The sequence below is a fragment of the Hyperoodon ampullatus genome, assembly GCF_949752795.1.
Source record: "Hyperoodon ampullatus genome assembly, chromosome: 10".
Classification (NCBI taxonomy): Eukaryota; Metazoa; Chordata; class Mammalia; order Artiodactyla; family Ziphiidae; genus Hyperoodon; species Hyperoodon ampullatus.
The window spans coordinates 4457622-4482427 of record NC_136923.1 but is presented as its reverse complement, the minus strand read 5'-3'; the positions used below and the strand labels follow the sequence as shown (position 1 = coordinate 4482427).

Sequence of the window (24806 nt, the reverse complement as noted above, 5' to 3'; positions counted from 1 at the left end):
GGAGGCAGGCGGAGATGAAAAACCAACCCTGGTGGCTAAGGGGCATCTCTTGCTCTTATCATGCCCAGCAACCTCCACATGTGCCCGTCACTCAGTACACACTTAATGAACGCCCACTATGGGTGGCTGTGATAATCGCCACTCAAGAAGGGGTGATAGTAAGAGCAAGTGACGTCAATGTCTACCTTTCTGGACTGTGAAGTCCTCCCTGGTCTTCTTGATCATTTCAAATGATATGCTTAATTCTCCATCAGTGTCAGGGTCCTCCTGGAGACTAGATCACTTTGCCTCCCAGTGTACCCTCATGTGCCATCATTTGACAGGCTAAAATTCTTCCTGACAGATGCTCCACCAAATGACCTGGAAGCTGAATGCTTGGAACAAAGACATCTACAAGCTAGTACTGGCAAAAGGAAAGGAGTGGAACCCTTAAATCTGAATAAGTCATGGGAGTGGGTATGAAGCAGACAGGATTACAAACTCCTTAGTATCAAGTATTACAGAGTATGTTTACTCTACCTCAGCTCACATGTAAATCCAGATGAACTGGTATCTCCATACCAATTAGAATGAAATGAAGAGCAAAGTGGCCAGAGTTCCCACAGTACCATTCACTTTCTTCCCTGCTGACAAATACAGCCTGAAGTCTGGATCTTAGGGAAAAGACAGGAAGAGAAAGTTACAATTCAGTCCCTAAAGTTAAGTTATTTTCTCTGCTCTGGGAGAGGAAGGCACCATCAACAGTACAGACCCAAGTTATAGTGTTTTTAAGTTCATGTCACTTGTTTATAATATGAAATCATATCATCCAGAGTTTCAAAAGTGACCGCCTGGGCTTGTGGTGGGCCGCTGTGGGCTGGAGTGGATGATGTATGTGAAGAGCCAAGGTCATGGCTCTGGCCAAAGTGCTGCCCCGGGTCACTCTGTGCAGGTGCAGGTCTGTTCCATGCCTGGCTACTCAGAGAACCAGTTCTTTTTTGGTCCACAAAGTAATTCGATGGTGGGGCAAACTCAGGGTCTCTCTCAGCCCGGAGATCTGATTGCCTCTTCAACCAATACCCAAAGGAAAAGTCTAGTAAAAATAAGAAAGAGTATTATTAGAACTGATTATTGAATCATTGAATGTTTATTGTTATTACTTTTTAATTATTGTATATATTTCTTAAAAGCCACCTTAAATTCTCTGGAGAACAAGGACAGTAATAACAAAACTATAATACAAGGTATATGCAATGCCTACAAAGGATAAGGAACCAGGCTAAGAAAAAGGAGTGAGAACTTCCATGTGGAGAAAGGTTCAAGGAAGGTTCTGTGGAGAAAGAAGGCTGGCAGGCTCTGGAGACAATGCCAAAAAAGTACTAAAATTACATGTGACAGACAAACATAAAAAATCAAGCACTTAGATCATTTGCTTGACATGATGTTACAGGTACTTCATAGCAAAACACAAGTTTTGTCTTTTATTGAGTTTTAGAAGACACAAAAGGCACCTGTCCAGATTTATGTTGGTATTCCACCTCTATTTCTAACAGTAGCACTAACCAAAGGCACTCACCCATCTGCATATCTTTTACTTTAGTCGTGGATCTCATCAGTTCCAACAATTCATGCTAATGTACCACTTTTTTTCAAAAAGACATAAACCAGAGTCTTCTCCCAAAGAGAGGCTGCTGTAGGGACCATGGTGTATTTACAGAAAAAATTTACAGACAATTCTGCATAACCCAATGGGACCATATGTGAATCCAAGTTAATACACTGGGACACAGACTGTTTTCAACTGAACATAAAAGAGACTGCTAAAAACACAGAATACATGAAAGTACCAAACCTTCATAAGGTTTTAAAAAACAGTTCCCGAAAAACAGCATCCCAGGGGCTTCCCTGGTGGCGCAGTGGTTAAGAATCCGCCTGCCAATGCAGGGGACACAGGTTCGAGCCCTGGTCCGGGAAGATCCCACATGCCGTAGAGCAACTAAGCCCGTGCGCCACAACTACTGAGCCTGCGCTCTAAATCCCACGAGCCACAACTACTGAGCCCGCGCGCCACACCTACTGAAGCCAGCGTGCCTAGAGCCCATGCTCCACAACAAGAGAAGCCACCGCAATGAGAAGCCCATACACCGCAATGAAGAGTACCCCCGCTCACTGCAACTAGAGAGAGCCGCACAGCAATGAAGACCCAAAGCAGCCAAAAATTAAAAACAAAAAAACAAAAAAACCCAGCATCCCAAGCTGTAAGACCGCATGGGGGCAGCGGGAATTTCAGAAACCTTCCCCCAAGTGTTTCTTAAAATAAAAAAGAAACTCATCCTTTAAGCATGATGCCTTGTAGACCCTGGTCTTTTATAATCACACTGTCTAATGCTCCTGGGTATTGAGAAGAAACAAGTTCAAGGATGTGAAGAATTCCTTAAGCTTCCAAGGACCACTAAGACTCACCAGAATCACACCCTGTTCAGGAGAACTGATCCTCTTACCTTTTCCTCTGTCCCACTCCCGGACGTGCGGCACCCCAGGCCGGGTATCCTTCCTCTCCTGAACGATGACTTCGACTTTGCTACTCTGGGCAGCTGTATGAGGAGCTGGCGTGACCTCTGGTTCTGGTGGCAGTGGCCCAATAACATCTCCATCTATTTTTGGCAAGGAAATAAGACTTCATTATAATAAAGCTTAAAACTACTTTTGGGCTTCCCTGGTGGCGCAGTGGTTGAGAGTCCGCCTGCCGACGCAGGGGACACGGGTTCGTGCCCCGGTGCGGGAGGATCCCACATGCCGCGGAGCGGCTAGGCCCGTGAGCCATGGCCGCTGAGCCTGTGTGTCCGGAGCCTGTGCTCCGCGACGGGAGAGGCCACAACAGTGAGAGGCCCGCGTACCGCAAAAAAAAAAAAAAAAAAAAAAAAAACTACTTTAAAAAATTAAATAGAACATGCTCATCCTGAGAGTACAAGCAATAACCGGTATTTATTGAGCATCTATCATGTGCCAGGCAGTGGGCTAAGTATTTTGTATACAATAGTTCACTTAACCCTGTAATAACCCTAATAAAGTCAGGATTGGTATTTCCACTGTATCCCCATTTTATAGATAAGGAAAATTAAGATCAGAAATGCTACACAGGTGGACAGTGACAAGGGCCAGGATTCAAACCCACAATGGATGGATTTCAAAGTCTCTGTTTGCCACTATGCCACCCTGCTTCCCCTGACCAACAATCAAAGGACCAGAAATCCCCCAATTACTCAACTAAAGTAAGAGTCTCCAACTAAGCAAGGGGACTGAGGGTGATGAAGAGCTGGAGCCTGGCGACAGGCTGTAGGCTATTCTATTTTGGCCATATTTTAAAAGAAAACAGATTTTTAAAAAGCACTGGTGGCACTTCACATCTTGTGGAAATGACAGATGTTCAGGAGTACAGCAAAAACAGAGAAACGAAACAGAGTTTAACATGTCACAGGGAGACAGCATTTATACAAAACTAAATGGACCATTTTCCAATTCCTAAGTGTTCTGATCTCCTTCCAAAGCTAAACTGAAGTGTGTTCAGAATTAGAAAATGGCCCGTGGCTTAGCACAGGCTTCTGTGAGAGCTGGAGAAGCTTCTACGTGCCCCTAACACCCACACCCCCTTCTTCCTTTTGGGACTACAGTGCCCCCCAGCTTCAGCTAGATATGTGTCACCTCGCCAGAGACGCCATTTCCCAGCCTCCCCTGCAGTTGGGCTGGCCCGTGGATTCTGGCCATTGGAATGTAAATGCGTAGGTTGTGTGTGATCCTGACTCACATTCCTAGAATGGGAGCTGGTTCCCTGCCCCTTCTTCCCCAGGGCTGGATCATGAACAGGTGCTGGGGAGCTAGCGACCGTGCAGGTGAGAGGAACCCTCTATGGAATGGCAGAAGCATTATGACAGGAAGAGGCCAGGGAAAAGGTGACCGTACAGGGCAGAGCTACTACCTGCCCTGGACACCCACCACCTCTGAGGTATTAAACTAGAGAAGCAGACGTCCACCTGGTTCGAGCCAGTCTCTGCAGTGTCTCTGTTGGGGCAGTTTATCCCAGTCTAGCATAACTCCCACAGTGAGCAAGTCTGACCACAGTACTGAACGGTGCTCCCAAGCATTTCAACAGTCCCTTGGCAAGCTGTCTATACCCATATTTGTAAATCCTTTATTTTATTAACTTTCTGAATGCATGTCTCTTTAAAATACATTACTTTATAATAACCAACAAAAACCACAACCATAGCAAATGAAAATAGGTCTAAAACATGTCCGTGCGCAACTAAATTTTATCCTAAAATACCTTTTAAGTGTTTTACTTAGGTATTTTACCCCTAAGTCTCAGTTACTAAACCATGCTGTTCTATGAAACAACACAATGTACTGTTAATACCCTTGTCTACAGCCTAAAATTTTCTTTGGAGTGTAATTCCACGCCACTTTGGTTATAAAACCTGTTCCTGGCAGTATCTCCAAGGTGCACTGCTTGCTTAGAGAATAAAACTAGATGGCTGATTTCCACAGTGCCAGTCCTATTATTGAGACATCAACTGAACTAAAATTTTTCCTTTTGAGGTTTAGAAACACGAGCCAAGATATACCTCTATCTTCTTCCTCTGCTCCATCCTCTTTAGACTTTTTCATCTTTTTTTGTCGGAGTTTGGCAAGTCTTGCTTCTAACATAGCCTTTCTCTTTTCCTTTATATTTTCTCGTTTTGTTCTCTGATCTGTTGTCTGAACAGAACAGAAAATTAGAAAATTATTAGCCTATTCACAGTATTTGTTGAAAAGGATGAAATAAGTAATTTTATTCTAAAAATAGACTAATTGATTTTCATGCCACCTCTAAGAAGCCATCCTTGAGATCTTCAACATGAAGACCCGTTAAGTCCTCTTACACAAGCCCTCTGATGTCTTCTGAAGTTTAGTAAGAGTTCACAGAGTATCCTGAAAGGCTTACCATTCAAGAAAATTCTGTCCTACTCCTTAACCACCCTCTAATAACTTTCTATTTTCTCACCCAGGCCGCTCCAAAAGTGCCATATTTGAAACCAAGTTTAAAACATCAAAGTTATACAAGTTACTTTTGAACAACTATAATCTTAAAGTCTGAAACACCAAAATAATATCGCAATTACCTTTATGAAACCGATAATTGTATTCTGAATAGCAATGTAAATTTCTAATTAATTTACTAGATTTTTTTGCAGTACGGTACAACAGGAAACCCAACCGCTCAAATCCTTAACATCAACTGAGTTTAATTAGTACCTGCTCACGCAGCATTTCTAAAGTTTTCATCTGCTTGTTTCTCAACTCTTTATCTCGGGCAAAGGCAAAGTATCCAACACCAAGTTGCCGGGCCTCTGAAATAAGTCAAAATTATCCAAAAGGTTAGATCAGTGAATTAAATTCAGACCAAACTCCTACCAAAGCAAAAAGGAACACAACGATGTCTCACACATTTTGTTTTGTTTTTTCTAAGCAGCAGCTAAAAAAAAGTTAGAAGTTGTTTCCATCCTGTTTGCCAAGTGACAAATATTCATTAACGTTTTAGTCATAGGCTGTCTCCACTTCTCTTGGGGAGCAAACTCGGATTAACAGACCCTCTGGGGGCTTCCCTGGTGGTGCAGTGGTTGAGAGTCCGCCTGCGGTTGCAGGGGACACGGGTTCGTGCCCCGGTCCGGGAGGGTCCCACATGCCGCGGAGTGGCTGGGCCCGTGAGCCATGGGCGCTGAGCCTGCGCGTCCGGAGCTGTGCTCCGCAACGGGAGAGGCCACAGCAGTGAGAGGCCCGCGTACGGCAAAAACAAACAAACAAACAAAAAAAAAACAGACCCTCTGTTAGGAAGATACCCCCAATATGAATATTTTTAGGCTATGAAGTGAAAAAAGGGGTATTTTCAATTCCAAAAGCAGAATCTTTTATTTCCACATAAGAGCTGCTGCTTTACGAATACTTCCTTTTATGCTTGTCATTTGTTCAAGATAAAAAAATGATTTAAAAAGCTGCCAGATGGGGGCTTTCCTGGTGGCGCAGTGGTTAAGAATCTGCCTGCCAATGAATGGAACACAGGTTCGAGTCCTGGTCTGGGAAGATCCCACATGCCTTGGAGCAACTAAGCCCGTGTGCCACAACTACTGAGCCCATATGCCTAGAGCCCGTGCTCTGCAACAAGAGAAGCCACCACAATGAGAAGCCCACGCACCGCAACGAAGAGTGGCCCCCGCTCGCCGCAACTAGAGAAAGCCCGTGCATAGCAACAAAGACCCAATACAGCCAAAAATAAATTAAAAAAAAAAAAAAAAAAAAAAAGCTGCCAGATGACTATACCATTTTCACGAATGTCTTCGTAATGTACGGGCCCCATTGGTCTTCTCAGGGACTCCCTCTCTTCTTCCTCCCATTGCTGGCGCTGGAGTTCTTTTCTCATATCTTCAGATAGTAAGGTTTTTTCATTTGCAGGACTAACGAAACTAGGAAAATAGAGCAAAAACCATCTTAGATAAGAGCTGTGACACAGCAATGCTTTGGTTCAGGAGTGCGATCATGGATGAGTAACTCTAGTTATGAAGAAGACATTTCCTTACAGAGGCTTCTGACCCACAATACCACTGGGAATCTGCAAAAACTATTTTCACCTTTCTTTAATCAAAGCAAGCAACATGTTACATTAGCATAATGAAATCTTGCCTCACCACTCAGACAAATTACCTTCCTTCCCACCCTGGTCTTGGGCTGAATGGAGGGGGCAGGAGAGGCAGACAGGAGGAACTACGGGCCTCCTGTGGATGGTCTCCTGTGCAGGACCTCATGTCCCGACAGGTGGCTCAGGGCTTCTGCACTTTCTTCCCTGTGCCAAGCCTAGGCCTACCTGAACCTGGATGACGTGGACAAGGTGGAGCTTCTCCCAACACTTTCCACACAATACCTGCCCTTGCTTAGAATTTTATTCCCTGGGATGTTTTAGCAAGTTACCTCTTAGGTGTGTCTTAGGCACCACAGAAAAAATTCTAGCCATAAAGCCCTTACTTCAAAATGCAAAGGTGTATAAACAAAAAGTTAAGCTAACTACCTCCCTGCCCCCACCTGCTGTGGGATAACCAAGAGTATATTCTTAAACGCTTTCTCCGCAGTGGTTTGTTTGTTTGCTTGGTCTGGGCTCATTCTCTATTTGTTACTCTGTAGGCAGACATCCTTCCAAGTAAACAGATAGGCTCTAACTCATCCCTTTTAGTAGCTACACAATCTGGATGATCAACCACTCAGGTTGTTCCCTGAGTGTGGACTATGTGTGTATGTGTATGCCAACCCCAAAAAAGGGCTTCCACTAATATTCTTATACATTAAAAAAATACTCTCATAGCAGAGCACCAAAGATAATTAACTAAAAACAGCCTTGCGCACAAAACAATCCCCGTGTCTGCATGTCATGGGCAAAGCTTTGCATGTCACACACTTACAGCCTCCCCTGAAGATTTTTATCCATTTCCAGCAGATGTGGCAAATCCTTTCTCATACAGCGCCGGGATCGCCCTAAAGAATCCACATAATCCACCCTGAAATAAAAGTGAAAAAGCGTGGAAAATTGTACATGACATATGGTTCCCTAAGTCAGGGAGTTGGTGCACAGAAAAAAGTTAATTTAGGCCCCATCACCAAGAAAAACCCTCAACCTGAGAGACCACTACCATTGGTAAGAACATGTTTTTCAAAGTTAAACGTTGACACACAGTAAGTTCATTGAGCCCTTCATTAAATCTTAGTTTTAGAAACTGTAGAAAATGATCATGTACATCTCTGACCTCAAGATAAATAAGCCACAAAGACCCTTGCTGCAGCATCTCAGAACTTACTTTAATTTGGTCTAAACAATTCCAAGTATTTTATCAGCATCATAATAACTTTGCTCCGTACCATATTCTCAACTTGCTCACTTCCTCACAGTCTTCCCAAATTTGACTTTTTATTCTTTCCTGTATTTCTTCAAATTGGTACAATTCTTCCCAATGAATTAGAACTTTCTTAATGTAAGTATTCTGAGACTCTTTTTAGCTAGGAGGAAGCCAAGCAACACACATTTTATACCAAAGAAGCACCTGAGCAGCGGGCCAGTCTGTTACCTTTCACCCCCGTTCCTCTTTCCTCATCCTGGCCCGAAGTACCTTTGTCCAGGTATGAGGCAGGGGAGCCAGGCAGCCGGCAAGGCCAGTGAAATGCTGAGAGTCCCCAACAGGAAAAGGGCAGGTTTTCATGAGTAACATTTCATTTGCATTATGATGCAAAACATTTTTAGTTTTTTAAATTATGGGCAGGGACTCCCTCACAGCCCTTGGCAGGAGGCTGAAAGCACAGAAGGGCCAGCACTGCTGCTGGACCAACTCAAGGTCAGATTCCCATGCATGTGGCTTTGCTTTTGTTAGCCTTTTCTTTTGTCTCACACCTGCCGATTCCAACTGTCAGCCTATGATTTAAAAACTGAATGTTTGGGAATCCACAACTATAGTCCTAAAGCTGATAACCACAGAAATAAAACCTCCAACAGCAGAGAGCAGTTTCTTTCTCCCTTTTCTTCTTTTCCTTTTTTCTTCTTCTATGAATGGAGAACAAAAAACATTTAGCCAGATGGTCTGAGTACTTATTTACAGTATTTTTGTGGAAAGATTTTCCACCACCTGGAACTTAACGACCTAAAGCATTTTACAAGCAGTTACAATTCTGGAACCTAATTTAAAAACAAAAAAAGTGTCAGAACTGCTTGCAGTGCATCTTCCTTCACCATATGGTGGCATGTGACACCTTCAATTGCCCTCCAAACTCTTCAAATCAGTAACAAATTGATTGTAATCATACAGGCATTAATATGAGGGGGAAAAAAAGACATTAAACCTTTCAAAGGAGATGAGATTTCTGCTATGAAAAGCAATCACAGGCCATTCTGCCTCTGGAGAAGCGCTCCAAAACATTCAGATTCCATCAAAAAGAAGTGGCAGAACAGCAGCCAGCAACTGCCCCCATGTAATCAGCAATCACCGAGCAAGCTCTCAGAGAAACAATTACTCGAAGTACAAGGGGGACTCAGGAGGGCTCGGAGTCATGCCCTCTTCACAGGGCTCTAGGGGGAAGTTAGGGCACACGCTCATGAAACACTCCTAACAGGAGCAGGCAGGGTATAAGAAGTACCAGAAGTTTGCCTCAATCTTCTTCTGGTAATGAGGCCAGTTATGTGTCAATATAAATAAAAGGTAAGACCCAAAGGAGCAGAAAGTATGTTTAAGTGCTACCAGAGTTCAGATGAGGGAGAAACCACTGAGACTAGAAATGATGAAGAGAAGCATGACGGAAGGGATGGCATCATACAGGCTCCTCTTCTGGTTGCTATAGCAAGCATGCGGCCACTTAGCCCACCCCAAATATAAGTGTTTTAGAAGGTAGGTAAGAAGACCCCTCCACAGCATGAAGATGCAAGTTCTCTGTGTTCCCAAGCAGTGAAGACTGCTCCCTCACTCATAAATGACTCCTGCCCACAGGGGCAATGGCTGACAAAAGGTCCACAAGTGCTGCCAACAATCCTAAGCAGTTCCTAACAAACACCCCCATAAAGAGGACATTCGCGCCTTGAAGCGGGGGAGGGGTGGGCTCTGCACCAGTAGGAGGGGAACAGGCAGGATTACTCCCAGGACAAAGCATCAGTGCATCTCCATGCAATTTCAAGCCCTTTTGAACGAGTTTCTAAACAATGTCTTAGGTACAAAAAATCATAATGGAATTTTCATTCTGGTCTCTTTGTAAAGAAAAGACTAGTTTAGTTTCCCCATCATTCACCTACTAGGCATCACCATCCCTGTTCTACAGATGAGGAAACTGAAGCTTAGAGAGGGTAGGAACTTGATCACAACCATATCACAAGTGAAAGGCAGAGCTGCTGCTGTCCAGATCCAGGTCATGATGCCTAGACCACACTGCCAGAAAATGTCACAGCCAGAGTAAGGCTCACTGGATCAGCTCTGCCAGCCTCTTTTCACTGGAAACAGAGATGACACTATCTACATGATGACTCTCCATGATGCCCGAATAAGGACATGGGTAAGGTAGTGTGGGTAACAAAGGAACATTCTTCTGCCTAAACAACTTTTTCACATCAATGAAACAGGCATATCAATGCCTCCGTGCCTGGCACAGTGCCTGGCACATGGCAGGAGCTCAGTCTATTTGTAATTATTTCTTTATTGGAGCTACTGCTTCTATACCTATAAATCCAATCCTATTTAAAGTGGAGTCTCTAAAGAAAGAAAACTGATTAAGAATAGAGAGAAAGGGACTCCCTTGGTGGCACAATGGTTAAGAATCCGTCTGCCAATGCAGGGGGCATGGGTTTGAGCCCTGGTCTGGGAAGATCCCACATGCCATGGAGCAAATAAGCCCGTGTGCCACAGCTACTGAGCCTGTGCTCTAGAGCTCCCGAGCCGCGACTACTAAGCCTGCATGCCTAGAGCCCACGCACCACAACGAAGAGTAACCCCTGCTCACTGCAACTGGAGAAAGCCCACGCACAGCAATGAAGACCCAATGCAGCCAGAAAAAGAAATAGAGAGAGAGAGACTGGGACTTCCCTGGTGGTCCAGTGGGTAAGACTCAGCACTCCCAATGCAGGGGGCCCGTGTTCAATCCCTGGTCAGGGAACTAAATCCCTCATGCATGCCGCAACGAAGAGCCCACATGCCACAATTAAGACCCGGCACAGCGAAAATAAATAAATAGTAAATAAATAAATATTTAAGGATAGAGAGAAATGGCTTGATAACAACCAAACAACATGACTCTCAAAAACTAAACGCAAGTCTGACAATGTTAACATGACCAAATGGCAAAATATTACCAACCATTCTTCACTGGGGTCCTGGGGAGGAGGGATATCTTTTTCAGAAACGGTTTCTTCATCATCATCTCTTTCTGTCTTTCTATAATCTCTATTGGCGCCAATCTCTTCCATTTCTTTGTGTTTGTCTATGATCTTCTGTGTGAAATCCACAAGGTACATATCCTCCACTTCTTCATCTAGGACATAAAAATCAATTTTCAGATTCTTGACATTAAAGAAGAAGACCACACATGGAATTGATATGAAGCAGTCACATTCATCACTATGTAGCTATATTACCCGACAATTCAGTAGTTGATGTCTCCACCCACCCCCTAAATGCTCACAAAGACACAGAGCCACCTCGAGACTGACAGGGAAGATGTAAATAGGCCACTGGACACATATACCACATAAAAAAATCTTTAGAAGCCTAATGTTTTCTGCTGCCTTGTCAATAACAAAAGACTTTAAGATAACAAAACCATTTGATTTCAAGAGACTCATATAGCCAATTACATAATACAGAAGCAGAACTGTATTTCTCAGTAAGTCTTTGTGGCTATCAGTAATACCCCTCTCTAATCAAGTGGGCCATATCCCATAACCCTAATTATACTGCTACAGTATGGCAAATGTTTGCAGGGTCATAACACAGGTAAAAGAAGTCATCTGAATTCTTTTCAATCCAAAGAACACCACTTTCAGGTAAGGCACAGTGCCAGGATCTGCAGGGCATACAGAGATGTGTGAAGTGCCATCTGCCTGCAGGCTTCACGATCTACTTGAGCTAACACATACACTGAAAGTTAAAGAGCAATCCATGATTTTAATTTAACACAGGATAACGGATGTATTCACAATGTTTCATGAAGTTTCACTCTGCTAGATTTAAGCTCTAAGGAACAGATAGTAGGTTCCCTACTACCGGGGCTGGTGTTACCCTCACTGTGGAGAATAGCTGAGGCTCCAAAACTTGACTAGCCCGAACGTGCTGGTCCAATATGCCTATCAGGAGGTGGGCCTGCCGGTATGGACAGAACCAAATCTCCACATCCACACACTCCTTTGGACTTGATTTCTATATTAACAATATAAGTAAAGTTTGAATCAAACGAAAAAAGACTTTTTTTTTAGCCACAAAAACATGTAACTCAAATGGGAAAGAGATATACGTTCCCAGAACTGAGTTGTAAGACCATGTAACAGTGAGGCCTCCTGCTGACTGACACCCCGCTGCTTCTTTAGGAAGGCAAAACCTCTCCCAGGGCCCTCAGCTTTGCGAGCACCCGAACTGCCCACGCTGGGCTCCCCAGCACACAGGGAACAGGCCGCTGCTGTCTGGGCAGCCCGTGGTCAGGGTCCCGCCCCGCTGCTGTCCTGCTGCCCCACTGCCCCAGCCCTGCTAGTCGGCCCTGCCAGCTCTGGCCCTCTCCTCCCTCCGATCTGCTCTCTCCTTTCTCCCCCTGCAGAATCCCTTTCTCCAGTTTTCCAACACCTTCAAGACCCCCATCAGAGCCACCTTCTCCCTAGAGACTTCCACACATGCTTTTTAAAGGCAATAAGATATGCACAGCCTTATAAAATCTCTTGTACTGCTGCTGAACTGTAGGTTGGGTTTTGTTTTTCTGGGGCGGGTATGAGAAAAGGGGGATCTTTTTATTATTATCTTAAAAGCAACTATAAGCACATCACAGAAAAAAAACTAAAAATAGAGAAAAACAGGGAAAAAGGAACCATAACTCCAGTACCCTGATATAACCATAATTCCTCCCAGGTTTTTTTTTTAACATAGCAATAACTGTAATTGTGGCCTATTTAGACCTTGCTTCCTAAATTTGTTTTTTCTGTGCCATTTTCCTCCACTGATGATACGCCCCCTTGAGGGCAGAGGCAGAGAATCCGGCTTATACCGTACTGGCTTGTCCCTTCATAGCACCTATCATGGGGCCCAGCACCCACGGGGCAACTGAAAAACTACTGCTGATTTTCTTGTCTCTGTGCTGGCACGGAAAGTAATCAATTTTATTTTTTAAATTTCTCCCTATTCTTACAATTATTTTAACAAATAATAAAATACCACAGAGGTGTATGAATCACAGAAAATAAAGATACATAAATAATCATATTTACCTATAAAGTCTCCTTTAGTCATTTTTTCATATAATTTGGCTTTTTCTTCCAATTTCTCCCTAGTAGTAAAAAAAAAAAAAGCAAGTATTAGAAATGGTCTGATCACTGCAACTCCTGGTAAGTCTGCCCCATCCCCAGCCTTACTGCTGCAACCTGCCCAAGGGACCCAGCCTGACAACTAGAGCTGAAACCCCGCCCTGAGGGGACCCTCAGGCCCAGCCAGGTCTGCTCTGCCAACTAAACGTAAGCTCCGTGAAAGCCTAGCCCATGTTTCTCTCATTCATGACTGTATCCCAGGGCCTAAAACAGTATCTGGTGCATAGCAGATGCTCTGTAAGTATTTGATGAGTGAATACATGAATGAATGAAGATTCCAATTTAATTTAAATGCTAAATGTAACTTAAATACCAAAAAAAGAGAGATGTCTAAACAAAAACATTTTCTGTTTGCAACCTTCCAAATGGATCACCAAATTCCATTTGTTTTACAAATTCCTTGTCTTACACAAGGGTCCCTGGTCTCCCTTGGCTCATCAGGCCTAAGGGAGGTAGAGACCAACTTCTTGGAAGTCTGTTAAAAATATGATCATGTCTATTTTATACAGAACATGAATAATGTATTCATGACAAATAGCTAATAAAAAACAAACATCAACCCTGGTATTTCAATACAGCAGTCTCTCTGCTCATGTTAATTCTAGAGACATTTATTCTTTCGTGGGTAAGACAGCTGACAATTCTTTTATTCTAGAAATACCTACGATGGTAAAGAGCCCCAAAGAAGTCATCTGAGCTTTTGCTTGTGAAGGATCACACTTAATCATAATAGAAAATTTCATTTCTAATGGTGTCCCAAGGGAATTCCCTAGCAGTTCAGTGGTTAGGGCTCTGTGCTTCCACTACAGGGGGCATGGGTTCAATCCCCGGTTGGGAAACTAAAATCCCACATACCATGCAGCACAGCCAAAATAGTATTAATAATAATAATAATAATAATAATGGTGTCCCAAGGCAATAAAGTCCCTTGGTCACATGGCTGTGTGCTCTGGAACAAGTGACTTAACCTCTCATACACCTCAATTCCCACATCACAATAGGAAAGATAGGATTGCCTCTTAGGGTTGTAATGAGGATTAATTAGATAATACATGTAAAGCATGCCACCAGTTACAGCCTCTTCGCTTCTGTGTCAGAAAGATTCCTCTTTCATTTTACATATTCATTCGCAAGCACTGACTACATAAGTGCCAAGCACTGTTTTAGGTGCATAAGACAAAGTTCCAGCTCTCATGGGGGTCACACTCTAGAGAGGGAGAAAGACAATAAATAAATCAATGAAAAAGAGGATTTCAGACAGTGAGAAGAAGGGAAGGAAATAAAAGCAGGTTTTCCCAATAGAGGCCCTTTATCATGCATTGATGGAGTGCACTGTGGACCAGCTTAGTCATATCAACTTCTAAGAGGTTAAGTTGCTCTTTTTCAGATGGAGCTTAAGGTAACAAGCAGTCTCGTTACAGAATCTCATCATCTTAGTAAAAATAAAACTTCAAAAAATTTAGAAAACAAAATACACTGTCTGGACCGAGAAAATGGGCAGGACACTAAGATAGGGTAGTCAGGGGAAACCTCTCTGAAGAGGACGTTTGGCCTAAGGCTTGCATAGCAAGAAGTCAACCATGGAAGGAACCTTCAGGGAGAAAGCAAGTCAGCCAGAGGAAAGATGAAGAGGGAATGAACTTGACATGTTCAAGGAGACACCAGCGTGGTAGAGGGTGCTGAACAAAGAGGAGAGTGGTACAAAATAAACACAACAGAGACAGGTGGGGACACAAGTGCAGGGGAAAGGATAAGAAGTTTGGATGCAGTGTAACAGAAAGAAGACAGTTTTAAGATGGCAGGAAGAGTCTTCAGATGAATAATGGAGGGACTTCCCTGGTGGCGCAGTGGTTAAGAATCCGCCTGCCAATGTAGGGGACACGGGTTCGAGCCCTGGTCCAGGAAGATCCCACATGCTGTGGAGTAACTAAACCTGTGCACCACAACTACTGAGCCTGCGCTCTAGAGCCCACGAGCCACAACTACCAAGCCCACGCGCCACAACTACTAAAGCCTGTGCACCTAGAGCCCATGCTCTGCAACAAGAGAACCACCGCAGTGAGAAGCTCGCACACCACAACAAAGAGCAGCCCCTGCTCGCCACAACTAGAGAAAGCCCGCGTGTAGCAACGAAGACCCAATGCAGCCAAAAAATATACATAAATAAATAAATTAATTAAAAAATAATGGAGATCAAGGAAGATGTCAGGGAAATGGCCACTGGATTAAGTAGATGAGGAAGTCATTGGTGACTGTAAAGAACATTTCTTCAGTCAAGTAGTGAAGGTGGAACTCAGAGGGCAAGGGTATGGGACACTTATCTGGAAACCACTATGTGCCAGACACTATGTATCTCCTTTAATCTCTTAAAGGGCTTCATGAGTTAAGTATTAACCACCACACCTCACAGATAAGGAAAGAGTCTCAATGGAAAAGTAACTTGCCTGAGGCCTTACATCCTCATGGAACTACCTCTGCCTGTTGTAAGCTCTGGAGAGATGCAGAAGTCCTGCAGATCATGGGGAGACTTGATTCCCCACGAGCACAATGAACGTATTATGTAAAAAGTTACTGGATAGAAAAATCACAGCAAAGTACCAAGGAATACTCTGTTATACAGAGGAAACTAAAAAAGATCATGCCCATAGTTAATACTCAATGGTGAAAAGTTGGAAGCTTTTACTCTAAGGTCAGAAACAAGACAAGGATGCCTACCCTTAACATTTTTATTCAGTGTAGTATTGGAAGTTCTAGCCAGAACAATTAGGCAAGAAAAAAAAAAAGGCATCCAAATCAAAAAGGAAGAAATAAAACTAACACTATTTGCAGATGACATAACATTATATATAGAAAATCCCGGGCTTCCCTGGTGGAACAGTAGTTAAGAATCCACCTGCCAATGCAGGAGACACGGGTTTGAGCCCTGGTCCGGGAAGATACCACATGCCATGGAGCAACTAAGCCTGGGCGCCACAACTACTGAGCCTGAGTGCCTGGAGTCCATGCTCAGCAACACCACTGCAATGAGAAGCCCGCCCACCGCAACAAAGAGTAGCCCCTGCTCACCACAACTAGAGAAAAGCCTGCATGCAGCAACGAAGACCCAATGCAGCCAAAAATAAATAATAAAAAAAAGAAAAAAAATCCCAAAGACTCCACCAAAAAACTGTTAGCACTAAGAAATGAACTCAGTGAAGTTGCAGGATACAAAATCAATACACAGGGCTTCCCTGGTGGTGCAGTGGTTGAGAGTCCGCCTGCCCATGCAGGGGACACGGGTTCGTGCCCCAGTCCGGGAAGATCCCACATGCCGCGGAGCGGCTGGGCCCGTGAGCCATGGCCGCTGGGCCTGCGCGTCCAGAGCCTGTGCTCTGCAATGGGAGAGGCCACAACAGTGAGAGGCCCGTGTACCGCAAAAAAAAAAACAAAAAAAAAAACCCAAAATCAATACACAAAACTCTGTTGCGTTTCTATACACTAATAATGATCTATCAGAAAGAGAAAATAAGAAAACAATCCCATTTACAATTGCATCAAAAAGAACAGAAACGGGGCCTCCCTGGTGGCGCAGTGGTTGAGAGTCCGCCTGCCGATGCAGGGGATACGGGTTCGTGCCCCGGTCTGGGAGGATCCCATATGCCGCGGAGCGGCTGGGCCCGTGAGCCATGGCTGCTGGGCCTGCGCGTCCGGAGCCTGTGCTCCGCAACGGGAGAGGCCACAACAGTGAGAGGCCCGCGTACCACAAAAAAAAAAAAAAAAAAAAAAAGAACAGAAACGACTTCCCTGGCCATCCAGTGGTTAAGACTCCACGCTTCCACTGCAGGGGGCGCAGGTTCGATCCCTGGCTGGGGAACTGAGATCCCGCATGCCATGTGGCACAGCCAAAAAAAAAAAAAAAAAAAAATCATAAAATACTTTGGAATAAATTTAACAAAGGAGATGAAAGACCTATACACTGAAAACTACAGAGCACTGATGAAGAAACTGAAGACGATACACATAAGTGGAAAGATATTTACAGCTTAGAAGAATACTGTTAAAATGTCCATACTACCCAAAGCAATCTACAAAATCAAAGCAATCCCTGTTAAAACTCCAATGGCATTTTTCGCAGAAATAGAATGAACAACCCTAAAATTTGTATGGAACCACAAAAGATCCCCAAAGAGCCAAAGCAATTCTGGAAAAGAAGAACAAAGCTGGAGGCATCATGCTCCCTGATTACAAACTATATTACAAAGCCATAGTAATCAAAACAGTATGGTACTGGCATAAAAACAGACACATAGATCAATGGAATGGAAAGAGAGCCCAGAAACAAACCCACACACATACGGTCATTTAACTTATAATAAACAAGCCAACAATATGCAATGGGTAAAGGACAGTCTCTTCAATAAATGGTGTTGGGAAAACTGTACAGCCACATGCAAAAGAATGAAACTAGACCACTATCGTACACAAAAACTAACTCAAAATGGAATAAAAACTTGAATGTAAGACCTGAAACCATAAAACTCCTAGAAGAAAACACAGGCAACAAGTTCCCTGACATCCGCTGTGGCACTGATTTTTTTTGGATTTGACATGAAAAGCAAAGGCAACAAAAGCAAAAATAAAGAAGAGGAACTATATCAAACAAAAAGCTTCTGCAGAACAAAGGAAATCATCAACAAAATGAAAAGGCAACCTATTGGATGGGAGGAAATATTTACAAATCATTTATCTGACAAAGGCTTAATAGCCAAAATAAACAAAGAACTTACAACTCAACAGCAAAAGAACAATCCAATTTTAAAAATGGACCTGAATAGATATTTTTTCAAAGACATGCAGATGGCCAACAGGTACATGAAAAGGAGCTCAGCATCACTAATCATGAGGGAAACGCAAATCAAAACCACAATGAGATATCACCTCATACCTGTTAGAATGGCTACTATCAAAAAGAGAAGAAATAACAAGTGTTGGTTGGTGAGGATGTGTAGAAAAGGAAACTTTCATGCACTGTTGGTGGGAATGTAAACTGGTATAGCCACTATGGAAAAAGAGTATGGAGATTCCTCACAAAATAAAAATAGAACTACCATATGGGGACTTCTCTGGCAGTTCAGTGATTAAGACTCTGCACTTCCAATGCAGAGGGAAGGGGTTCCATCTATGGTTGGGGAACTAAGATCCCGCATGCCGCACAGCGTGGCCAAAAAAAAAAAAAAGAACTACCATATGATCCAGCAATTCCACCTCTGGGTATTTATCTGAAGTAAACGAAAACACTAATTCAAAAGATACATGCACCCCCCATGTTCATTATAGCATTATTTACAATAGCCAAGATAAGGATACAATCTAAGTGTCCACTGATGTATGAACGGATAAAGAAAAGGTGACATACATACACAATGGAATACTATTCAGCCATAAAAAACAATGAAATCTTGCTATTTGCAATGTTATGGATGGACCTTGAGGGCATTATGCTAAGTGACATAAGTCAGACAAAGAAGACAAATACCATATGATTTCATTTATACGTGAAATTAAAAAAAAAAAACCCAAACAAACAAAAAAACCCTAAACAAAAAAACTAACAAGTTCATAGATACAGAGAACAGAATGGTGGTCGCCAGAGGTGGCAGGGGGTGGGGAGAAAATGGGTGAAATGGGTGAAGGGGGTCAAAATGTACAAAGTTCCAGTTACAAAATAAGTAAGTCATGGGGACGTAACGTACAGTATAATGACTGTATTGCATATTTGAAGTCTGTTAAAAGAGTAGATCTCAAAAGTTCTCATCACAAGACAAAAAAAACTAACTATGTGTGGTGATAGATGTTAACTAGATTTATTGTGGTGATCATTTCACAATATATACAAATATCAAGTTACTATGTTGTACACCTGAAACTAATATAACATTATATTTCAATTATATCTTAATAAAATACATATATAAAGCATAAAAAATTATAGCATCTTTCAACAAAATTAAAATTCTAAGAATAATGTCCAGTAGTGAGAAAAATGTCTCAAAAATGAACATACCTTTAAGTCAAGTCTCATGTCTGTTGAGGATAGGCCAAACACTAAGAAAAACAATCCCCCAAATGGGCTAATATTCTGCCCTTTATTCTCAGACCCAAAAGAGTTGAGGAGCCTTAGCAACCACTGTTTTCAACTTTCATTATGCAATGGATCCAAAAGCACATGTGGCAGTCATGACAGACATTAAAACTTGGGATTCTGAGTCCAGGGTGACACTGCAAATAAGGGAAGAGCTCTTCTTTACAGAAGAATGCCAGCTAATAAACCGAATGAAAAAATAATAAACATGGAATGATAGAATTAAAAAAATTCTAACTCTGAAATCATCAGTGTAATAATTGACTCATCAGTGATGACAAAACAGTCGCATGAAAACATACTGGCGAACAGGATACTCACAGTCTCAGTTTCCCTCCTTAGACTGTTATTAATTACAAATGCAGAAGAGCATCTTTACAGTGGAAAAATCTAGCAGACCTACCTTCACTGAGTGATCAAAGTTATCATCACCAATAATGACTTAAACTGACATCATGAACCTCCCGATGTGATTCAATGGGAGGACATATCATCACCTATATATTCAATAGTATTCTTACCAACAACAGTTAGTGTGACTCTAATCAGATTGTGGGACACTGTAGAAACAACTGGGCTGGACTCTTTAAAAAACATTAATGGCATAAGAGACAACAAAAAGGCAAGGGAACTGTTCTAGATTAAGAGAGACTAAAGAGATATGAAAATTAAATGCAATGTGTACTCTTTGATTGACTCTTGGATTAAATGTTTTAAAAAACAATAAAGGACATAACCTTTATTTAGGATAACTGGTGAAATCTGAATATGGACCATATGATAGCACTATTTTGTCAGTGTCAAATTTCTTGGGTATGACAGTAATATTGTGATTATGCAGGATAATGTCCTTATTCTTAAAAGATATACGCTGAAATATTTAGAGGTAAAGTATCATGATGTTTAACAAAGTTTCTCTACACACACTGGAGAGAGGGAGGGGGAAGAAGAAAGTAAATTTTAAAAGATGTTAATTGGTGAACTTAGGTGAGAAGGATTAGAATATTCACCATACTCTCCTTTCGAATATTCTGTCGGTTTGAAGTCTTTCATATTAAAAAGTTGAGGGGGAAATTCAGTTTCTAAATGCTAATAGCATGCCACCTAGTAGCCCCAAACCACACCACCATGGGGACACTTCTTAAACACTTGTTGATAACCTCAGTGCCTAACAGGGGCTCAAAGTGGGACTGTTTCATCTTTTAAACTGAGGCTTTCTCTTATCTTCTTATAAGACTATAAATATGTCTGCAAATTATATTACTTTCAGAGTAATAGAGTATTTGGCTAGAAGGATGATAAAAATTAAAATTGTAAATCAAAAAGAGTGAAAGTTGAACTTTCATTCCTTTGCCTGGGTAGCCACAACGGCAGCTACGTTTATCAGAGCAAAACTTTACCTCGCTTTGTCCAAAGTCTTCTGTTCCTCAATCTTCTGTTCAGCATCCTTCTCAGCTCGATTAGAAACTCCTGTGTTTTGTCTGCTCCAGATACTTGGTTTCTGGAGAATAATTTAAAAAGACAAGACAGAATGACCAAACGATTGCAAACTCTCTACTTGTCTTGTACATCAGAAGGAAAAAAAAGATAATTAGATCTTATGAATCAGTGGAAATAACTAGACTTCTGACAGCCAACCTATGTCGTGCAAATACACTGTACATAGCAAAGCTGGAGCTGAAAAAAAAAAGCCCTGATTAAATAAAAAAAATTTCTTTATACAATTGCAGTTACTTCTCTTTTATCTCCTGAATGATTACAACCGAATTCAAGACTAATGAAAACATATATAACAGAGATTTAGTAATACAAGTAACAGATACCATTAGCTATAAAATTGTAAAAACATTCACAACTCTTAAAGACCCAGCTATATTTCTGCTATATTTCTATATTATCTAATTGTTTATCTCTGTTTGGATTTATAACACCTGTAAAACTAGATAATCTTCCATGGGAATGTAAATAAACACATACTAACAGCATGTACTATTCCAAAAGAAGTGCTAAAGAATTAGATCATTATAATGCGCTTTTAAATCTTACAATTTCTATCTTAATATTTAAAACATTTCATGCAGATGTTCAAATACAAGACAGAAATTTTTATGTAGCAGACACCATGAACACTTTCAAAAAACCTAAGTACAGTGTAATTTCCCTATGTTTAGAAATGATGGAGATAATTAGATCTTATTTTTACCTTAGTAGTTGGTTTTGGTTTCCCCAAAACTCCAGCATCTTTTAGAAGTTTTTCTTGTTTGAATTCTTCTTGTTTTCGGAAGAGTTCAGCCTTAAGGTCTACCAACTAAAATAAAACCAATAAGCAAACAAAAACAATTAATTCTAATGAGTGACTGGATTTCTAAGTTTTTATAATTCTCAAAACAAGATTACAAGCTCCTATAAATGGACAAAAATGGATATAAAAATAAATGTTTAAATGTAGAATCTAGTACAAAATAAAACCAAGTCATATTTCATTCCAGCTCTGTTGTAAATGTATTTAACTTTCAACACTTCAAGGCTTTCCTCTGGGCAAGGGGAGAGTGATAAAGCAAGGTAAATGAAATCTGCATCTTTTTTTTGTTTGTTTTTTGTTTTGTTTTTTTGTGGTACGTGGGCCTCTCACTGTTGTGGCCTCTCCCGTTGCGGATCACAGGCTACGGACGCGCAGGCTCAGCGGCCATGGCTCACGGGCCCAGCCGCTCCACGGCATGTGGGATCTTCCCGGACCGGGGCACGAACCCGTGTCCCCTGCATGGGCAGGCGGACTCTCAACCACTGCGCCACCAGGGAAGCCCAAATCTGCATCTTTTAGATTCAGATTCAACTAACATTATTAGGCACCTTCTGTCTGACTGGCACTGTCCTTGGCTTTTTCTTGTAGTAATTTCACTTAAACATCACAACAATTTATTATTTCTATAGGAAAACGTCTTTGTTCATCAACAATCTGAGCACCAGTGTATGTCTGGCACTTAACATTGAAGAGCAGGATACCAACATAAATTAGACATACTCCTGCCTCAAAGAGCCTACAATCTCCTAAGAAATGTAACTTACAATACCAGTCAGTTGTAATAAATGCCGTGAAGAGTGGAATTAAGTAGCAAAAAGTTCAGGTAAAGCAGTATTTCCTTCTGGCCAGAGTTATCAGAAATGGCTTTGAAATGATGCTTAAAGGACAGGCAAGATTTCAACAGCTAGAAATAAAATGGACTGAGTGAATTTTGTTTCAGCATGTTTTGGAAACTGCAAGTTTAGCCGAACAACAGGGTTCAAGAACAGGAAAGCCAGAGCAAAGGGAACAGGGGAGTTGGATCAGTCACCACTATCTACTCCAAAAAAGGATGTAATGACAGTTTCCTTTTTAAGGATCCAAGTACAGCTGCTCATACACTGTACATTACATTTATAAAGCAGATACTTATAAAGCCCAGCATCACAAACTAACTTTTAAGGGAAATCAAAATGACTGAGCTCAATGATTTCTATTTTGGAAGAAAGCAATTTAAAAATAGGCTTGGCAGGGTTTTTAATAATGCCAAGGGCAGGTTCATTCTAGGGCCCAATACTCTAAATTTTAAAAAACAAATTTAAAACTTAAGCCTTGGGACTTCCCTGGTGGTCCAGTTGTAAAAAATCTGCCTTCCGATGCAGGGGATGTCGGTTTGATCCCTAGTCGGGGAACTAAGATTCCCACATGCCACGGGGCAACTAAGCCCACACGCTGCAGACTACAGAGCCCACGCTCCACAACTAGAGAGTGAAAACCCGCACACCACAACTAGAGAGAAGCCCACGCGCCACAATGAAAGATCCCGCATGCCACAACTAAGACCTGACGCAGCCAAAAAATATAAATAAATAAATAAAGTTACAGGTATCACTAAAAAAAAAAGACTTGTACATTTAAGGAAAAAAAACTTAAGCCTTTTCCTCTAAGCCTTCTTTTTTTTTTTTTTTTTTGATGTGGACCATTTTTAAAGTCTTTATTGAATTTGTTACAATATTACTTCTATTTTGTCTTTTGGTTTTTTGGCCCAGAGGCATGTGGGATCTTAGCTTCCCAATCAGGGATCGAACCCGCGTCCCCTGCATTGGAAGGCGAAGTCTTAACCACTGGACTGCCAGGAAAGTCCCTCTAAGACTTCTTAACTACATCAATTTTCTAGCCAGACATTTTCCTATTAAACTTTTGAACTTTAAAATGAAGATGCTCAGGGCTTCCCTGGCGGCGCAGTGGTTGAGAGTCCGCCTGCCGATGCTTCCGATGCAAGGGATGCGGGTTTGTGCCCCGGCCCGGGAAGATCCCATATGCCGCGGAGCAGCTGGGCCTGTGAGCCATGGCCGCTGAGCCTGCGTGTCCGGAGCCTGTGCTCCGCAACGGGAGAGGCCACAACAGTGAGAGGCCCGCGTACCGCAACAAAAAAAAAAAAAAAAAGATGCTCAGAAAAGTGTCAATTCCCAGATGGCATTCACATTATGAGTATTGCTAATTTTAACCCGTCAGGAAAGGATAACTTTAATTTTACAGCTTTTTGATTCCTAATCCTCTAACATAATAACTAGTACGAATTTTCAGTATTAGACGGGGGAAAGGAGCTCAAATATTGGGCTACTTCCATCTTTTCCTTCACACTGCTTGCATCCTAACATTCTGCAGTAAATCCAAGATTAAACCAAAGGTTAGGCAATTTGCTCTGATATAACGGAAAAGACAACAGCTTTGGAGTCAAGCAGATGCAGTGAGCCCAGTTCTACCACTAAGAACTCAGTATGTAAGCTGGAGAAAGCCACTTCATTTTCTGAGCCTCAATGGCATCACCTATAAAATGGGGATATTACTAGCACCTGCCTCCTAAAGCAGTCAGGAAGATTCGATGAGGTAGTGCATACAAAGTGCTGGCACAAAAATACTCAGAACAGGTTTTCTTCCTAGAAGCAACTAACTTAATGCTGTTTACATTCTGTTAGACCTTACAGCTCCCAGGCAGCGCAGCCTACGGGTGTTATTAACAACTGTTTAGTTCCTGGTGGGGACGCTGGGCATCTCGGACCCTGGGGAACAAATCACACTCTCTAATATTCTGGGGGGACCATGCCGGTCCCTGAACTTTAGGGAAACATATCTGCACAGCTAACAGAGGCTGCGTTCCACCTCCGACGGTAACGAAGACAAGGCTGGCAAGGAGGCCTGGCCTGTTGTCGCGGAGGGGAGGCAGGGACATTCCAAACCCGGAAAAGACACCAGGTTCTGGTCCGCGTCTGAGGGGCAAGCCTGGTGCCGGTGCACGGCGGAGGAGAGACGTCACGTTCAGGGTTCTGTAAGCAAGAAGTGGGCCCTGACTTTTTCTGGGAGAAAAACCAGGTGCCGGGGATCCTGTCTGAGGGGAGGCCAAGTTTGGGTCTCCGAGTGAAGAAACAAACGAGGTCGAGATTCTTGTCCGGCAGAGGCGGGGAGACGCGGAGCCCGCAGCATCATCTACACCCGTACTCACCGAGGACGCCGTGACGTCCAAGGGCTTTTTCCGCCGGTCCATGGTCGCACTAGAACCTCCCGGCCCAAAGCGAACGCCTCACCGGATCCCC

The 24806-nt window shown here is 42.4% G+C and overlaps 1 protein-coding gene across 1 annotated transcript; it reads right to left on the bottom strand.

The window, feature by feature from the left end:
• Positions 1-527: 527 nt before the first annotated feature.
• On the bottom strand, positions 528-24806 carry CCDC174 (coiled-coil domain containing 174). The gene is made up of 11 exons (XM_079712326.1): positions 24716-24806; positions 21415-21519; positions 20612-20712; positions 12995-13053; positions 10884-11058; positions 7464-7559; positions 6334-6476; positions 5272-5366; positions 4602-4734; positions 2481-2633; positions 528-1072 (listed from the first exon to the last, which is right to left on the bottom strand). The coding sequence occupies exons 1-11, from the start codon at positions 24755-24757 to the stop codon at positions 774-776; spliced, it is 1401 nt and encodes a 466-aa protein (XP_079568452.1). The 5' UTR covers positions 24758-24806; the 3' UTR covers positions 528-773.

Excerpts from the sequence above, each read along its gene's own strand:
- CCDC174 (XM_079712326.1), bottom strand. The coding sequence starts at position 24,757 with ATGGACCGGCGGAAAAAGCCCTTGGACGTCACGGCGTCCTCG. Across the intron at positions 11,059-12,994 it reads GACTAAAGGAGACTTTATAG|ATGAAGAAGTGGAGGATATG; the intron begins GTAAATATGATT and ends TTTATGTCCTAG. Across the intron at positions 6,477-7,463 it reads AAAAATCTTCAGGGGAGGCT|TTTCGTTAGTCCTGCAAATG; the intron begins GTAAGTGTGTGA and ends CTATTTTCCTAG.